We start from the raw sequence: 18,207 nt of genomic DNA, 5'->3' as shown, positions 1-18,207 counted from the left end.
ATATAATCGGTGATGGAGAAAACTCCCTTCACACACACACACACACACACACACGCTGTTCACTTAGCATTGCAAGGTATAATAAAATTATAGATTTTTGTTAATCGAAAAATAATTAGTAACTAAAAAATTTGACATGTCAACAAAAAGTATCAAACAATTTATTGAAATCCTTGTTAATCACATTATATTAATCCGAAACAATAATATTATGCTTTTCTTTTTTTTTTAAAGATGTGAAAATTGATATTTACAAAATATATTGAATTTACAAAATAACTAATTTCGATTTAAACTGGTTAAGAACCTTACAAATAATGAACACTATACATATCAGGTTTGGATTGGTAATCAATTTATGCAGGCAAAATAAGTTTAATGCATTTATAGAAAAATGGATCCACAGTTTTAAACTGATGCACGGTATAATTAATAGATGCATTACAAAGAAGAAAACAACTCACCTCTTTGAACCCTTCAACCGTGAGATTCACATGCGTAGATAAAACTCAGTTTAGCATCTGTTATTTTAATTTAATGAAACATTAGAAAGAGATCAGACCTCAGTCCAATGCTGCATTTTTCTCAAAACTTAAAAACTGTTAAACTCAGGAAACTCAAGCACCTTTGAGCACAGAGAGATAATATATGCCTTCACAGACAGAGCATATGCTGCGTCCTCTAGCAGAGGGAAGTGAAATGCGAGGCTGATCTCTTTTCTCTGTAAAATCGTACATCAAATCCCTTCTAAGCTTCCGCTGTGACGTTCTCAGCACATCTACGGCGTCGAGTCTTGCTTCTTCTGCAGTCAAGAACTCATTACGCATGAAACGGTCTAAATGCAGCAAGGAAAAGAAACTAAGATACAAACAAGAACAAGATTCTTTGTGTGGGGTCCCGGAGACATTTTAGTCATTTTGAAAGGAATCCTTATTTCCAGTTTAAATGATTTGATCACCAATTAGACCCCTTTTAGAAAGGTCTGTTAGCTGGTATAGTATTAAAATAGCCTTGGGATGAAGTTGAAGTGAAATAGAATAATCCAAGCATCCAAACTTTAGTGCATGTTCTATAGCAGGGCTGCCCAAACTGGAGGGTCCTGCAGAGTTTAGCTCCAACTTGCCTCAACACACCTGCCTTTAAGTTTCTAGTATGCCTAGTAAGAGCTTGATTAGCTGGTTCAGGTGTGTTTAATTGGGGTTGGAGCTAAACTCTGCGGGACACTGGCCCTCCAGGACTGAGTTTGGACAGCCCTGTTCTATAGCATCAAACATTTCTAATGAATAATGGCAGAAAAAGTCATTCAGCGCGTCGCCCTCTGATGGAGAGGAAGTGCATTCACATCGACAGCTGCCACTTTCATCATGGAGGAACCTGACCTTTACTAATTGAAGCAAAGGTCAGCTACTGAGCGTTCAACATGCTGAGTTATATTTTCCCCCACCAACGGTTTCTACTGATTCAAGGGGAAATGTAGAGAAAGAGAAATGAGGATGTAGAAAATGTTCAGCTGTGATTTTGAGCTCCAAGCACATGCTACACTAAGCCCTATAGAGCTGCGCTGATTAAACTCCATTTTAATTTCACCAAAAGAATCAAAGCTTGTACATTTTAAGACTTCATTCTTCCCTTCAGTTTTTTCCCCCCACCATAATGTCTAACAAAAATAAAACAAAATTATACATATAAAATCTTTCCAAATATACAATTTCACAAAAACATTTTCCAGAATAAATTCTTGCACATAAGAATTGAGATTTGCATAGCAGCATTAAGATGTCTATAAAAATATGCGTGGCATCAACATTCTAAACTGGAAATATAAAAACCAAAGCTGAGCTAAAACTCGAGCACTAGCACTTCAAAGCAACATAAAATGTATCATTCTGATCTAGGATCCGTCCAAGCTGCTCACAAACCAACTAAAATGCAAAGCTGACTGAGCATCAGCATTTATATTTCCAGAAACGCTATTAAATATATTTCTACATATATCAACACTGAAGAGAATAAGCCATCCTGTGACTAATGGCCTTGCAAGGGAGCATCAACATTCAAGATAGTATAATCTGTATATACAGCTCAATACATTATAAAACACTGTAAATATGTAGTACCTTGATTTTTATGACTTCGATGCACCATTACTGAAAGATGTGAAAATATGTATGTAGTAAAAGAGCTGTGTAAATACTGGCACTATTAGTCCTCAGAGAAGACGCTCTGGATTAAGGCAGTGGAAAGAGAGAAACCTAAACGTAAAAGCTTCATTATAGCAGCTCTTTGTGAAGCGTGACAAGCACCAATCCGGTCTTAGGCTCGGTGTAACTGTGAGAAAGACAGAAAGAAATGAATAAATCACAAAATGTACATTTAATGACAATTGGTTCTGCAAAATACAATATCAAAATATGTCAAATTAAGTCCCTAGTATGCTTCTATAATGCTGCTGGCTTCATAGCATTCAGATTACATTTGTTATACATTTATGATTTTTTTCCCCCATTTCATTTCAAAAATAGCTTTTAAAATGAACTTCAATTTAAAAAGATGAAGAACCTTACAAATAATGAACACTATGTGCATCAAGTTTGGATTGTTGATCAATGCATGCTGATGAAATAACCTAATTTAGAAAAACAGACCCACTGTGAATTTTTGTCAATATTTTGAATAAAAGACCAAGTAACACGTTAGTTTGGGGACCAATTCTCATTGCTTATTAGCATGCATATTATTAGCATACTGGTTGTTTATTAGTATTAATAAAACACATATTAATGCCTTATTCTGCATGAGCACATTTTAGATCCCTTAATCCTAAACCCCATACCTAAACTTAACAACTACCTTACTAACTATTAATAAGCAGCTAATTAGGAGTTTACTGAGTCACAGTTAATAGTTAGATAATAGTGAGAATTGGTCCCAAACTAAAGTATAGCCAGACCCAGCTGTGTGACTTAAGTGTGTGTGCAAATATTCTTAATACTTCATTGGCAGGACCTAGAATGTGTCTACACTGAAAGATGTTTCGTTCCAAGCGATGGAATGACAGTAGCATGTACTGAATCAATGTAGCATTCAGAAAGACACATTGCAAGAGCGCTGGATGCAGTCAGTATACCTGAAGTGGTGGTTTTTGAGGTAGTCTAGTACAGCAGGCCTGATGCGTGCCACTCCTCCTTGGCTGCGATTGCCTCTTCCCGTGATGACTGACAGCTGACGCTGACACAAACCCTGACTCAATTCTACAAAAGACACAGCCATTAAAGACAACGCCAGACTCTGAAATCAAAACATTATCCAACACACCTGCACAATCCATGTGCTGCATACACTAGAAAAACTGTTCTTTTGTATGTTTGTGGATCACATACCTAAATTTTTGTCGGTGAGAACCTGACTAAGATGATGAAGGGCCTCATCCACATGCAGTCCGTGGAGATCTAGAATATTCTGAGGCAGGAGTGAAGCATTCACTTGCTGGAATATCTGCATGGCTGCCCGGTGGTTCGCTTCACGCATCTTCTCCCCATGCATGTGACCCTAAGCATACACAAAATTGTGCATAGAAACTTTATAAGAGCTCTGATCCAAGAACAGCACTGCACTCGGCATGCATTTTTAAAAAGCACCTGCTAATAGATATAGGAAATAATGCTCGACATGTAGGGATTCTGAAAGAGATGGAATTCGTGGAATGAGTAGTTCATTCAATAGAAAGTCTGAAAATCCCCAGAATGGTCCAGAGGAAACTAGGAATCAGGAGAAACAAGTAATTCTCCAGTTTATGAATGAGCAATTCCGGGATTTGAAATTGCAAAAATGATTTTGATTTCTACAGAGTGCAACAGTCAGTCAGGTTATGCAAATAAAAATGCCATTTCACATTGTCTGATTGTCCCATTCTACAACAATCTATATATATATACACCCCTGGCTCTTAATGCATCGTGTTTCCTTCTGGAGCGTCAGTGAGCGTTTGAACCTTCTGTAATAGTTGTGTATTTGTCACTAAGTTGTCCTCAGTGTAAAAAGATGGATCTCAAAATCATACAGTCATTGTTGGAAAGGGTTCAAATACACAAAAGATGCTGGAAAACCAAAGAATTTGTGGGACCTGGAGGATTTTTCTGAAGAACAGCAGGCAGTTTAACTGTTCAGGACAAACAAGGGACTCATGAACAACTATCACTAAACAAAAAAAATAAAAATAAAAAACAGAAACAGCTGTGGATCAACACAGAATTACAAAATCAAGCGTATGTAAACTTTTGAACGTGGTCATTTTTATAAATTCAACTATTATTTTCTTTTGTGGACTATATGCACAAGTCTTTTATGTGAAATATCTTATTCAGGTCAGTATTAAATAAAAAAGAACATGCATTTTGTATGATCCCTCTTATTTTGGTAAAATAATTAACATTTTGCAGATACTGCAAAGTGTATGTAAAACTTTGACCACAACTGTATATACACACACACATATAGCCTCATATGTTGACTGGTTTGATTCATGGATTATAACTCGTAAGATCTTTTTTTAATTCCTATAAGAAAAATACTTCCAGAAGCAAGGCTGCTGAAAAAGTGGCCGGCACTGTTGCACTTTTTATGAGTTTGTACTGAAAATCCTTATTTCTTGTAAATTAAACATAAGAAATGTTATTATCTGTGTGTCATGTGGCGCAGCAATCGTTCAATGTGGAAAGACACATAGCTCGTCACCAGAAATTGCACATTAAAACACTTTTAAATTTTGTGTTTGTCTCAAAACTATTCTTTTGTTTTTGGATCAGTTTTTCAGCACACATTATAATGTTCATCTCTTTAACCTGTTGTGCGTAGAAACTAGCCACATCCTTGCGTCCCTGCCGATGGGCTTCAGCTGCCTTGTTAAAACACCCTATCTGCTGATGTCTCTGCAGTGTTGCCTCTGTGCGGAAGTCCTCATATTCTGGATCCTCCGAATCCTGGAATTGAGCAGCTTCCGCCTCCCCATCTCTCGGCTTCCATCTCTGAGTGAGTGAGTCAAAATGCATCAACAATCAACACAGAAATTCCGTTTCATTTCAGTATGCTGTATGGTCACACGTAGCTCACCCGCTCTTTACTCGGAGTTCTGTGCGCGCCATTACGCTGAGGAGCAGGTTCAGGAGCCACTACGTTTCTGACTGGCCCGTCATCCAACAGAGCATGCAAAAACTGTTCGGTCTGCTCCAGAGAGTAACTACACAAACACAAGCAGATGGTCAGGAGACATTTCCTTTCAGGTTATTTCTGCTTTCTTAGTTATTGTTTCTCGTCTTATTGTGCACAATTCCTCAGCACATGTTTTTCTAAAAACAAATGATAACAAACAAATGGTTTATTTTAGGGACCAATTCTCACTATTAACTAGCATGCATATTACTTGCATACTGACTGTTTATTAGTACTTATAAAGCACATATGTGACCCTGGACCACAAAACCAGTCTTAAGTGTCAATTTTTCGAAATTTTGATTTATACATCATCTGAAATCTGAATGAATAAGCTTTCCATTGATGTATGGTTTGTTAGGATAGGACAATATTTGGCTGAGATACAACTATTTGAAAATCTAGAATCTGAGGGTGCAAAAAAATCAAAATATTGAGAAAATCGCCTTTAAAGTTGTCCAAATAAGGTCCTTAGCAATGCATATTACTAATCAAAAATCAGTTTTGATATATTTACGGTAGGAAATATACAAAATATCTTCATAGAACATGATTTTTGGCATAAAAGAAAAATTTCTAATTTTGACCCATACAATGTATTTTTGGATATTGCTAAAAATATACCCCAGCGACTTAAGACTGGTTTTGTGCTCCAGGGTCACATATTAATGTCTTATTCTGCATGACCATATTTTAGATCCCTTAATCCATTCCATACCTAAACTTAAAAACTGCCTTACTAACTATTAATAAGCAGCAAATTAGGAGTTTGAGGCAAAAGTCAGAGTTAATAGTGAGAATTGGACCATAAAATAAAGTGTGACTAAACAAAAATGCCTTAACCAAGAAACCAAGGCCGCAAGAGAGGAGAAAATAACATTATCGCAAAAACATCAATATCCAACAACTCCACACATTAGAATGTCCACTTTTTACAATCCAGTAGACAAAAATAAAACCCTATTTTGCATTATTTTCAACTGAATATTCAGTTTCACATTATGATCATTAAATGCATTGTGAAAGCCATATCATGCTGCAATCATTAAGCAGTCAATCTAAAGTGACTTCCAGCACAGTTATTACAGGCACAGGGTTAAAGGGACAGTTCACCCAAAAATGAAATTTCTGTCATCATTTGCTCACCCTCATGTTGTTCCCAAACCTGTATGAGTTTCTTTCTTCCGTTGAGCACAAAAGAAGATATTTTGAAGAAAGTAACCAAACAGTTGACGGTAGCCACTGACTTCCATAGTATGGAAAAAAAAATACCATGGAAGTCAATGGCTACCGTCAACTGTTTGGTTACCAACATTATTCAAAATGAAAAAGAAAGAAACTCATACAAGTTTTGAACAACTTGAGGGTGAATAAATGATGACAGAATTTTGGGTGAACTGTCCCTTTAAGAATCAGGTTTTGCTTTCGACTGGGCTTTTCAATGGCCAGACAGCAAATTTGATCTGAACAAACATAAAACTATTGCTAATATCACTATGTATAATATTCTCACTTGTGATCTCTGAAGATATCCCTGAGGAAATGTCGGTCTATGGTGGGGAACATTGAAAACAGCTGGTTCTCCTTCAACTTGGCTGCACCGTCTTTCTTATCCAGGTCCCTCAGACTTGACCTGGACTAAAACCCAAACGTAGCTCATTCTCACTACTTGCTTTTGCAGTTCTTGGCAGTGATTATGTGTTGTGTGTGCCCATGTGTGACCGTTACCTTCTCCATGCTGTCTTGCATCACCTGCTCTTCAATCATGATGTCCCTCAGTGAGACAGGAGCACGGGATGCACTCCAGTGATCCATAAAAGGAATTTCTTCACGCAAACCTAATTGGTCCCTCAGACTGCTTTTGCTTCCCTGCGATTCACCCCAGTGGACAGGACCTTAATTACAATGGAGACACAAAGAGAGATAGAGCAGCAAAGACAAGAAACAGAGAAAAATTATTTCCAGTATGGAGCGGTTTTCACAAATTGGGTACACTTTGGTTTCTCATTACATTGCTATAGTGTGTCTTGTGCACTATATGTACTATACTATATGTACTGTATATACAGAGAGAGAGAGAGACCAGGCACCTCACTGAAAGTAAAATACTGATGTTTGACACAGATATGAAGAGCAAAACATTGGACCATTAAAATTAAAATGTGATTTCTCTCTTAATGCTTTGTTTCACTACTGGTTACATGGTGTACAGTGGGTATAGAAAAGACACCCCCCTTTAAAATAATCACATTTTGTTGCTTTGCAGCCTGAAATGAAGACAGACACAGTTTTTGTTTTATCCAGCTGTATTTACTCAGTGCAACTTATAACATTCAAGTGAAAGATATAACACCAACATATCAGAATAAAATAAAACAATCTGAGTTGGAAAAAGGATAACCCCCTCCTAAAAATGACTTGTAAATTCAATCAGGTGCAGCTAATCACCTTCTCAATGGCACACAAAGCCATTTGACTTTCAACTGTGATCAGCTGTGCTCATTTAGATTAGCTCAGCATGAAAAGAGCTTTTACTGGAGCATTTGACAAAAAAGTGGTCATTGTGTGCATGTGACAACAATATCACAGATTCTCCACAAATGTGGCTCGTATGGGAGGGTTGCAAGTAAAAAGGCACTCCTCAAGAAAGGCCACATGCAGTCAGACTGAGCTTTGCCAAAACGCACCTTGAAGATTCTGAATTATTTGGCCTCAACACCAAACGAAACGGTATGTCTGGTGGAAATCCAATACAGCTCAGCATCCAAACAACAGCATTCCTGCAGTAAAGCATGGAGGTGGTGATGTCCTGTTATGGGGTGTTTCTCTGCAGCAGGGACTGGAGCTCTTGTTAGGATAGAAGGAAAAATGAATGGGGCAAAATACCGTCAAATTCTTGAGGAAAATCTGCTGCCCTCTGCCAGAAAGTTGCCAATGGGAAGAAGTGGTAAACGTCCTTGCATGGCCTCGTCAGAGCCCAGACTTAAACCTCATCAAATTGAACTGAACTTGAGCAGTTCTGCAAAGAAGAGTGGGCAATGCATGCAAAGTCTATATGTGCAAAGTTAGTAGAGACAAATCCCAACAGACTTAAAGCTGTAATTAAAGCAAAAGGTGCTTCAACAAAATACTGACACAAGGGGCTGATCCTTTTTCCAACTCAGTAATTCTGGTTATTTAAAAAAAAATTCTGACCTGTTGGTGTTATATCTTTCAGTTGGATGTTATACCCACTGCACATTAGTATTCCCTCTGTGTTTGTGTGTATTGAGAGAATAAGCGGTCTCACTCTCTTGCATTAGTTGATAGGACAGAGCTGCCTGTCTGTGCTTCTCCTGCCAAAGACAACAGACACCAGGTAAGTTTTACATCAATTCAGAATCAAATAAAAAAAAAATTTTTTTTTAAATCTATGCTGTTTTTGTAGGTTAATATCCAAAAACTGTAAACATAATATCAAAATATCTTACTTGAATAGTTTCCTTCCATTTCTGGTGCAGCAGTTTGGCCAAGTTCAGGTCTATCTGCACTGCACAGTCATCTGATGAAAACGCACCTGCAACCATATGGATTTCAAAGAGATTTTACAACGATTTCATGAGCGTGAATAAGGATTGATGTGGTTACTCATTTCAAAGTAAGAGCTTTTCATATCACTGTATTAAAAACAAAACTGGAATCAGACTGAAAATAAATCTGTTAGACTAAGAGACGTAGCAAGGAGATCTGTAAAAAAATTCCATGACATCAGGGGTTCAACCGTAATTTTACGAAGCTACGAGAATATTTTTTGTGCACAAAAGAAAACAAAATAACGACTTTATTCAACAATTCGTCTTCTCCACGTCACCCTGTAGCGCCATTTTGGAGAATATCAGCTGGACGTAAACAGCGTATGCTGTTCTGTGTCAGCTTGCGTCACACTTCGTAAAATTACGGTTGAACCCCTGATGTCACATGGATTATTTTACCGATCTCCTTGCTACGTCTCTGGACTTGGGAACATTTCAGTTGTGTTGCGAGTCTATACAGGGTCAGACAGCTCTCAGATTCCATCAAAAATATCTTAATTTGTGTTCCGAAGATGAACGAAGGTCTTACGGGTTTGAAACGACATGAGGGTGAGTAATTAATGACAGAATTTTCATTTTTGGGTGAACTATCCCTTTAAGCTGAAATGCTTTTAATGGGAACACAATAGTTTAGTGCAGTGGTTCTCAATTGGTGGTGATGACAGTTCTGTTCTAAAAGGATAATGGACAGCAAGGAAACAACAATGCTTAATGGAAAATTATAAAATGAAACTAACCACATAATCAAATAGTTACGACAGCAAAATAAACAGGTATTAACTTTTAAAAGACGACAAAACACTTCCCAGTATCCGTTGTTGTTGTTGTTGTTGTTAAAGATTGTGGGTCCAATTAAACTTTACAGTATTTTGTATCAAATTCATTTGTCATTTGGTAGAAGGAAGCGAAATTGGGGAAATTCCATTATGGGTAGGTCATGCAAAAACCATGAACAAAACTCCCCAAGGTTTGAAAAAATATAGACCCACACTACATTAATTGTATTGTTTTGGGTCGACACTTCCTGTCACTGGAATGATTGACTGATTCACTGAATGATTTATACGACATATTGATTAGATGTTTTATTACCTGGACTGACCCCAACAGGTCCAAAAAGCTCAGAGAGCTGCAATGCAAGTTCAGTCGGAAGTTTCAGCTCCAAGGTTTGAATATCCATTGAATTTGGCTCTCTTCCCCCCTGTCCGGCTCTCTTTCTCTCCCTTTCTCGTTCCTTCCTCTCCTCCTCCTCTTTACGCTCCATTTCGTCAACCTGACACAGCAGTGACTGAGTTATGGCATTTACCTCTGCTCTTGTCTCCTCATCCTCCTTTTCTTCCTCTCCTGCCTCCTCTTCGCTCCCTTCCTTCAATGCTCCCTCAAGGCACTGAACAACGTTCTCACCTTGTGTCTCTAATGCCTCTTCCTGCCCTGGACCTGTTTTGTCTGGCTGTTCCTCATTAGCTGCTGTAACCTCCAGTTGTACCTTAGTGCCTTCTGTCGCAAAGGAAGTTTTGGGCTCACATTTTTTCATTGTCATGCTCGCCTCATCAGATCCTTCAGCTTCGCTTTGTGAACTTAGACCTGGACTCCAATCATCATCAGCTTGGCTAACATCACTAAAGTTAGATTCCTGAAACTTGGGACTGATGCTACTTGCTGACCTGTTGCTAGAGTCACTTTCTGAGCCCATCAAAGTTTCTGATGGTTTTATAGATAGTTCACATGATTCTTCCCCAGGAACCAAAGACCCCATGTCAACCTCGTCATCCTCATAATCTTCTTTAGACAGTCTTTCTCCAGAATCTAGTAACAAGTTAGTTGTCCACTCAATATCTTGATGGCACTTCTCATAAAGGTCCTCCAGATTATCCATGGAGACACGTCTGAAATGGCGGCTCAGAATCTCGAGGTTTTGCTTTTTAGAGTGAGATTCTCTAAAGTCGTTCTCTTCCACCTGAGAACCCTTCTCATGGACCACATGGTACGGCACTCCCTGCTGGCAGGCAGACTGCTCTTCATTTGTTTTTGGGGTGAAACGCAAAGAGTTTCCCTCCGAAACAAACACACCACTACTAGATAAATTAGAGTCTAACTCGGAACATTTCTGCTGGTCAATTTTCCAAAGCAAGGCAAAGTCCTGAGGTTGTGTTTGGGTCGAGGCACAGGAACATAACACCACGGGCAATGAAGGTGGTTCTCCTGTAGGTGCGAGATCAGTGGGCTCATGCAAAATAACTGGAGATTGTGAGCAAGGCGACAAAGGGCTTTGATTGGTGAAGGTAAGTGCCAGTTTACAAGATTTCCCCACTCTCCTGCTAAGCCCTCTCCGTCTCTCCAGACTGCTCTCTGAATCTACGCCAACCTTTGAACACAGAGTTTCTTGGACATTTGGGCTCAATCTGCATTTCTCTTCTGACAACACACTGTCCTCCTGCTGAACCTCATCCTGTGTGCTCTTCTCCGCAGACACCGGAGTAGACTGCTCAGTTGGGTCTGCTCTCTGTTTCGATGGACTTGAAGAATTAGAATAATCCTTGCATGGGTCAGTGCACTCTGAGAACGTTCTCTCCAGCACACAGTCAGGGAGTTCAGGCCAAACCATAGTCTCCAGGTTCAAGTTACTCTCTTTTCCACCAAAGGAAGGGGAATGCAGGGTAGCCCGTTTACTTGGAGCTGGCGCTTGGAGAGAAGAGTTTATTCCACCTTGCAGTAGATCTACAAGTTTCTGAAATTCAACTGTATTCAGCTTCTCAGTATCAGAATGCTTGTCTTCATCAGCAGAAGTGTTATCTTCGTGTTCAACAACACTGGATTCCAAATCAGTGTTCTTAAGTGTGTTATTTCTTGAATTCTGACGTCTTCCTTGACGTTGACTTTGAGACTCCAGTGGCCAGTCCCCCACAAAATCCAACAGCTCTGGCCTCACTCCTTTGTCTTCAGACTCAACTTCACATCCCTCCTCCTTATCTTGCCCTGAGGAATCAATCCTGGGGTCAAAGTTCACAGGTTGATCTACGGCACTAGTTCCTAGGGCATTTCTGTCTTTTACTCTGTCCCTCCTCACACGCTGAGCAATGGACTCTGAAAACGCCACAGGCAGCTCCGGAAACGTTTCATGCGCTGACGCTACAAATTCTTCAGTTGTCCCGCAACTCAAATTTCCCAATTCTTTTTCCGTGTCTGCAAGGCAGGCATCTAGCTCGAAGTCTAACCCTTCAGCATCGAGCAGATCAGACTGAGGTGTTCCAGACCCTTCCAGAATGTTCTCACGGAACAACATGGATTCCTTGGAACTGTGGGAGCTTATTTCACCTTCTTCCTCACCTGCAGATATGGTACTGTAAGTCTGGCTAACAGAGGACACATCGGGCAGAGATGAGGAAAGGTTTGTGTTCAGTTTGCTCAACCCGGAGTCACCAACAAGATCAGGATGGCTGAGGCCAGGGGGTAAAGATTGCCTGAAGGGAATAAGAGAAATACATAAATTGTATGGCTTCACACAGTCAGTGTTTTCATAGTTACTAACACTCAAATTGCCCTGAACAACCATATTCTGCTGCTGTGTGAACATAGCTCATGTTTTTTTTATTTTGAAACACAACATAAATACTGTAAAGTATTTATAATGCATATACTCACTGGGGTTGCTCAGTCTCTGTTTGGGTCAAATCCAAAACACTTGGCACCGGTTCTGGTCTTTGTGAATTCATGATGCTCTGGACAGAGACAAATCGGTCATACCTTTCTAATATGCGTCGGATCTTCTCTTTTGATACTTGATGCCTTGTGCGCCTTCATAAAGAGGGCAAAACAGAAAGAGTTTATGGATTATGTTCGAAATGTGTAGTAAAGATAGTTATTTCTAGTTTGAGGTTATGTTTAACATACTTCTCCAGCTCTCTGGGTTTAGTTTTCCACCAGGTATCTGGCTCACGAAACAGCACCCTATATCTGTGTTTCTGTGCCTAGGAGAAGGAAAAAGAAGGTCTACAATCAACACAATGAACTTTTGTGAATCTCTTTATGTGCACACTGTCATGTATGGAATATTCTAAAGTTAAACCAATGACTAAAATCTATAGCAATGTATAATTGTGTAGTATGATATACGTATTACAATAAAATTCACTGCTGATTTTTAACAATACAAACAAAATATGGACACTGTTTGATATGAAACATTAATAACTTGTTTCAAAATAACTTGCTTACCATAGCAACATATGGTTTCATCTCCCAACATTGCATATTGGTGTTGTCTATTATGATGGGTGACTGGCCTTTTTCGAAAGACTCTTTTGCTGAAATGTTGATCACCAAAAAGAAATTGCAGAAAGATTATATAAAGATTAAAGGTGAAGCGTGTATGTGCCATCAGCAGAATAGCGTAAATAATGTCTGTTTTCAAAACACTTCATTGAAATTGTCGTCCAATTTGTAGTCCCTCACCAAACTCACACTACTGGTTGAGCCAATGTCTCTCAAAGTCTCTCAAACAATCAAGTGTGTGTTTACAGTGACATGAAATTGGAGAGTTAACAATTTCATGGAAATTATCATCCAAATGGCTGACTTACAGTTGTTTCAGCATATTAAGCTGGTATAGGTAGTCAATTTTGAAAAAGATCTAACTGTGTAGTCAATGGGTAGTTAAAAGTGCAGTAAGTGATTGATATTTGACCAAAACAAACAATTTTACTATATTTTATTAATACTATATTTCACCAAAACAAACCACTACCCAAAAGGATCACACCCCTATCTTGATAGCTCCGCCCCCAAATTCACAAACATACTATGCAGCACAGGCACCTCCCCCATTACGAGTGGACACGCCCCTTACTGGTGATTGGCTACACGTGTGTTTTGGTGCTCTGTCTGATCCACTTTCAACAGTGTTTATTAGAAATCGCTTACTGCACCTTTTAATAATTTAGCTCTTCAGAAACCTACGGGTGACGTCACGGACACTACGTCCATGTTTTTATACAGTCTATTAATTTAACACAAAGGGCAATAACTGCAATTAATTGTACACACCAGACATTTTGCTTTGGTTTGAGCTAAACAGGCCTGTAATACTCACCTCTCTGGTGATTCCACTCGTGGGCCTCTCCTAGTAAATGGGGCTCAAAATGGTACTCTCCATTTCGAGTAAAATAAGCATCAGTGCTTAAAACAACCCCTCCAGGGTTCTGCGCCAACATAGCACTGGACAACAGAGAGAGACAAAACTAAGACACTTTATCTATGAAGCTACCCTACAGCAGAGTGGTCAGTGTAATTCTGATCAGTCAGATTAGTTATCTGCCAGTGTGCTTAATCTCAAAATCTAAATACGGCCGATGTACAGTATGTGCTGGTATTCACTACGGCATACTTTGATAATTATCATGCATTACTGCTTGGACAGTATGTATGCATGCTAAATTTTTTAAAATGAACTAAGCTCAACAGGAGGTTCAAATATTTACGTAATGTTTATTTATTGTACTATTTCTAATTTCATTTGGTTTCCTAAATGTTCTTGTCAAAGGCCAATCTGATGTTTAAAAAAAGTAAACTGAAACCTCACTGAAAAACTTCAACATGGTTTGTTTGGTTTTGTAATGCGATTCAATACAATACCATATATCATGAAAAAAGCTTCAACAATCATCAAAATAAGAAAATTTGACACCACCACATGGCAAAATTCCTACCCATGAAGCGTTACCTAAGGACAATCAATCTAAAATAATATTAAGGACTCAAAACTCAAAAAGTTAATATAACTTAGGAAATCTATTTCCTGTACATAATAGAGTGTTGTATGTCATGAACTAAATTGTTCAATGAAAATAGGCAAGAAAATTATACGCTATGGTCTCTCTTCTTGCGCAATGTAAAATACCAAAAAAGAAAGGATTTCCTATGCTATTCCATCTCTTTTCAATAGAATAACACACATCCCAGATTTTTGCATACTTGGCAAGGGTGGTTTTGCCTGATCCAGGAGCCCCTCGAAGTAACACCAACACCTGCCCTTCTAATTTGAGCCTGTTCCTGGAGGGCAGAGTCCATGACTTCGGTACAGTTGCAGAAGGTTTCAGAGGTGCTTGTCTGATAGGTCCATGAGCCAACCATTGAGCAGCAGGGATGGCATTAGAGCTCCATGGTGTGGAGTTAGGAATGACAGGTGTAATGAAGGCAGGCCTCACAGCGCGGGGATGAAACTCAGCAGCCTGAGTGTTCCAGAACATGGCAGGTGTGCTGAGAGCTTCTTGATGCTGCTTTGACGTTGTGTGGTTACGGAGCTGATCAGGTCTACGGTACACCTGAAAGGCTGAGGGCCTTGGTCCAGTAGAGCTGGCCTCCAGTGTTAGGTGACTGAAGTCAAGAGATAAGGTTTTGGTCTCTGGGATATGAGCCCCACCAAAACTTAATTCATTCACCGGTGAACTACCACCACGGGCCTCACTGAGCCCGGGATCAGAGTAAGAGGCCTGCTCTGGTAAAGTCTGAGGAGCTGGAAGCGGAGTCTGGGATGTAAGAGGCAGCGAAGAGAGAGGGAACGATTGAGAAGGAGGGGGCAGAGAAGACAGAGGTATGGAGGACATGGTTTGAATCTGCTGTGCCGTCAACGTTTGAAGTTCCTGATCTATGAGAGCATCAAACTCTTCTGTAAGGAGTGTTTCAGAAGGATTGAGCTCCGGTTGTGATGCAGGCTGGTTTGAAAAGGCGAAGCTCTGCGCTGCCTGAGTGATGTTCGCTCCCAGGAGAGCGGCAGCCTGCTCAAACCCTGAGACCGGAGGAGGAGGTGGGGCTGTGCCCTCGGCAGCATCTGACAGCTCCAAAAGAGAATCCATTGCATTGTCCACTAATGCAGAGAGATGAACAAGAAAAAATTAAAAATTAAAAAAAAAATTTTTTTTTAAATGTGTGCAGTATTTAAGGACATTGTGAAATATTATTACCATTTAAATAATAAAAAAAAAATTCTACTTAAATATATTTTACATTTATTCTTGTGATGGCAAAGCTGAATTTTCAGTAGCCATTGCTCTTTAGTGTCACATGAACACTAAAGAGCAATGCTCAAGAAACATTTCTAATTATCAATGTTGAGAAGTTTTTGTTGCTGCTTATTTCTGTAGAAACATTCAACTTTTCAAAAGTTTGGGATGAGTAAGATTTAAAATACATAAATAAAATAATGAATACTTTCAGGAAGGATGCATTCAGTTGATCAAAGGTGATAGTAAAGGCAATTATAATTTATAATGATACAAAATATTCCAATGATGTTGTTTTTAAGCGTTTAACTAATCAAATAATCCTGAAACAATTTCTTAAAAATAGTAAGCAGCAAAAACTATACAATAAAGTCATTTTTAATAATTGATCACCAACAATAATTGAGCACCATATCAGCATGATTTCTGAAGACTGAAATAATGGCTTCTAAAACTTCAGCGTAGCCAATAACAAGATCCAATTAAACTGTAAATTAGATTGCAATAGAAAACAGTTATTTTAGATTGCAATAATATTTCACAGTATTACTGTTTGTGCTGTATTTCTGATCAAATAAATGCAGCCGTGGTGAGCCGGAGACATGCATTTCATAAAACAATGAACATAAAAAACTTAATTATCCCAACCATTTAGTGCATGTCATTTTTCATTTTAAGAATGTAATCATATCATACGTTGTGACAATGTCAACTCCCACGATTTCCCAAGTTTAAAATTAATATAATAATACACTAGAAAAAAATTACTTGTAGGATTTACTTGATAAACAAAATAAAATTAACACATTTTAAGTGAATTTTACTGCTACTGCTCTGTACAATCTACTTACTATTTAACTTAACATTCATAAATTAAGTAAATATTACATAATTGTATTTAATTTCACATACAGAATTAAGTAAAATCTACTTACCTAAGTTAAGTAAATTTAACAAAGAAAATAAGTAACTTTAGCTTGGCCAGTAAAAGTTTGCGTAATTTTTACTTTAGTCAAAGCTTACTTGGCAATACTTTGATTTTACTCAATATAGCACCTAATTAAACCATGCTTTTAAAGTGTATGTTACTCAAAAACATCTAAGTAACAAATACAATAGATATCATGTAGACACCATATCTACATAATTAGTAAAGCGGCACTCATCCGAAAACAGAGACTTCAGTATGGTACACAATACACAATGACAGGTTCATTTTTGTGTATAAATGTGTCATTTTGAGTAGAAATTAACTACAGATGTAACAAAATCGCAAGTTGCTAAACCTAACAACAAAAGCAATGATAAAACAGTGTGGGGAAAAAAATCAACCTTATTAATTTTTCATGGCACAGTGCATGATGGGAACACCAGTATCAGAAAAGCTGAGTAGGTTTTACTTAATTTTACAACACTGATATTTAAGCTTTAACTTCTACAAGCTTGAATTGAGTACTAATGTTGAATTTAATGTTTTAATTATTGCCTGAACTAACTTTTTCCATGTAGAATTACATTTGTTTTTCTGTAGTATTTACTTCACCACATCACCAATCATTTTTTACCAGTGTATAGAGAAAATATAACATCAAGTAACTGCATAAAAGCTTTTGGTACATGTAGCTGGTTTAGGATGGCCATTAGGAGATCCAAGCTGATCTTTAAGCATCTCTGACCAGCAATAAACCTGATACTAGTTGGTCAACCAAGTAAAGGTGGGAAAGCTGGCTTTGGAACGTGGTAAGAAACCATATGCATGTTCCAAAACAATAACAGGTTATTATAAATACCTTCCTGTAAATTATTGACACCTGCTAAAATCACAGCCAGCCTCCTACCTTTAAAATCTGCCTCTGAAAGCACCATGTAAATGACATCGGGGTCCAGATGTGAAAACATCTCCTGCATGCTCTGGACGATTTCGTCTCGGCTTTGAGATTCCAGCTGACCGCTCCTGAACTGTGTGGATCCAAAGCGGTCATCTGATGAGTCCAGCCGGGTCACAGACGATCCACTCGCCCCGTGTGCTCGACTTTCGGAGCCGCTCCCGTATTCAGCCGCTCCGGGGGGGCTCAGTCCGTTTTTCTTTTTCTTTGGCATTCTGGTGTGGCCCGATTCAAACACACCGACCACAAATCCACTGTTTACAAGTTTTACCACAGGAAGGAAAGTACAAGAAAACCAGAACAACAACAACTTCTTCTTCGTTTGGTGTTTATTGGCGGTTCACAACCTAACGTGTTGGTGCACTACCGCCACCTTCTGGACTGGAGTCTGGATCAGGATATTTGCTTATACAATACAATACAATACAAGTTTATTTGTATAACACATTTAAAAACAACTGGTGTTGACCAAAGTGCTTTACAAGGCTAAAAGAAACAGACAATAGTGACACAAAGCATTTAAGCACTAGAGAAACAATAAAA

At 38.6% G+C, this 18,207-nt stretch overlaps 1 protein-coding gene across 2 annotated transcripts; it reads right to left on the bottom strand.

Annotated features, from left to right (window-relative positions):
- Positions 1 to 1,538: 1,538 nt before the first annotated feature.
- LOC107757609 (NEDD4-binding protein 2-like) lies at positions 1,539 to 17,982 on the bottom strand. Of its 2 annotated transcripts, XM_016575136.1 has the most exons (16): positions 17,617 to 17,982; positions 14,751 to 15,642; positions 13,870 to 13,994; positions 12,996 to 13,084; positions 12,672 to 12,748; positions 12,423 to 12,575; positions 9,873 to 12,241; positions 8,679 to 8,764; positions 8,498 to 8,543; positions 6,937 to 7,103; positions 6,722 to 6,846; positions 5,110 to 5,236; positions 4,842 to 5,024; positions 3,381 to 3,549; positions 3,128 to 3,251; positions 1,539 to 2,328 (listed from the first exon to the last, which is right to left on the bottom strand). In XM_016575136.1, the coding sequence occupies exons 1-16, from the start codon at positions 17,876 to 17,878 to the stop codon at positions 2,271 to 2,273; spliced, it is 5,052 nt and encodes a 1,683-aa protein (XP_016430622.1). In that variant the 5' UTR covers positions 17,879 to 17,982; the 3' UTR covers positions 1,539 to 2,270. The 2 variants fall into 2 exon arrangements, with proteins under 2 accessions (XP_016430622.1, XP_016430623.1); XM_016575137.1 differs by lacking the exons at positions 1,539 to 2,328; positions 3,128 to 3,251; positions 3,381 to 3,549; ... (2 more) ...; positions 6,722 to 6,846; positions 8,498 to 8,543 and having other exon boundaries at positions 6,970 to 7,103.
- Positions 17,983 to 18,207: the final 225 nt, after the last annotated feature.

This window comes from Sinocyclocheilus rhinocerous, unplaced genomic scaffold, assembly GCF_001515625.1.
Source record: "Sinocyclocheilus rhinocerous isolate Xijiao unplaced genomic scaffold, SAMN03320098_v1.1 scaffold323, whole genome shotgun sequence".
Taxonomy (NCBI): Eukaryota; Metazoa; Chordata; class Actinopteri; order Cypriniformes; family Cyprinidae; genus Sinocyclocheilus; species Sinocyclocheilus rhinocerous.
The sequence above is the reverse complement of the archived record's forward strand: the minus strand, read 5'-3'. Positions and strand labels throughout refer to the sequence as shown.

Coding starts and splice junctions, on each gene's coding strand:
- LOC107757609 (XM_016575136.1), bottom strand. CDS start 17,878: ATGCCAAAGAAAAAGAAAAACGGACTGAGCCCCCCCGGAGCGGCTGAA. Junction 12,242..12,422: donor ACAGAGACTGAGCAACCCCA/GTGAGTATATGC, acceptor TATTCCCTTCAG/GCAATCTTTACCCCCTGGCC. Junction 5,237..6,721: donor GATATCTTCAGAGATCACAA/GTGAGAATATTA, acceptor GTGTTTGTGTAG/TTACTCTCTGGAGCAGACCG.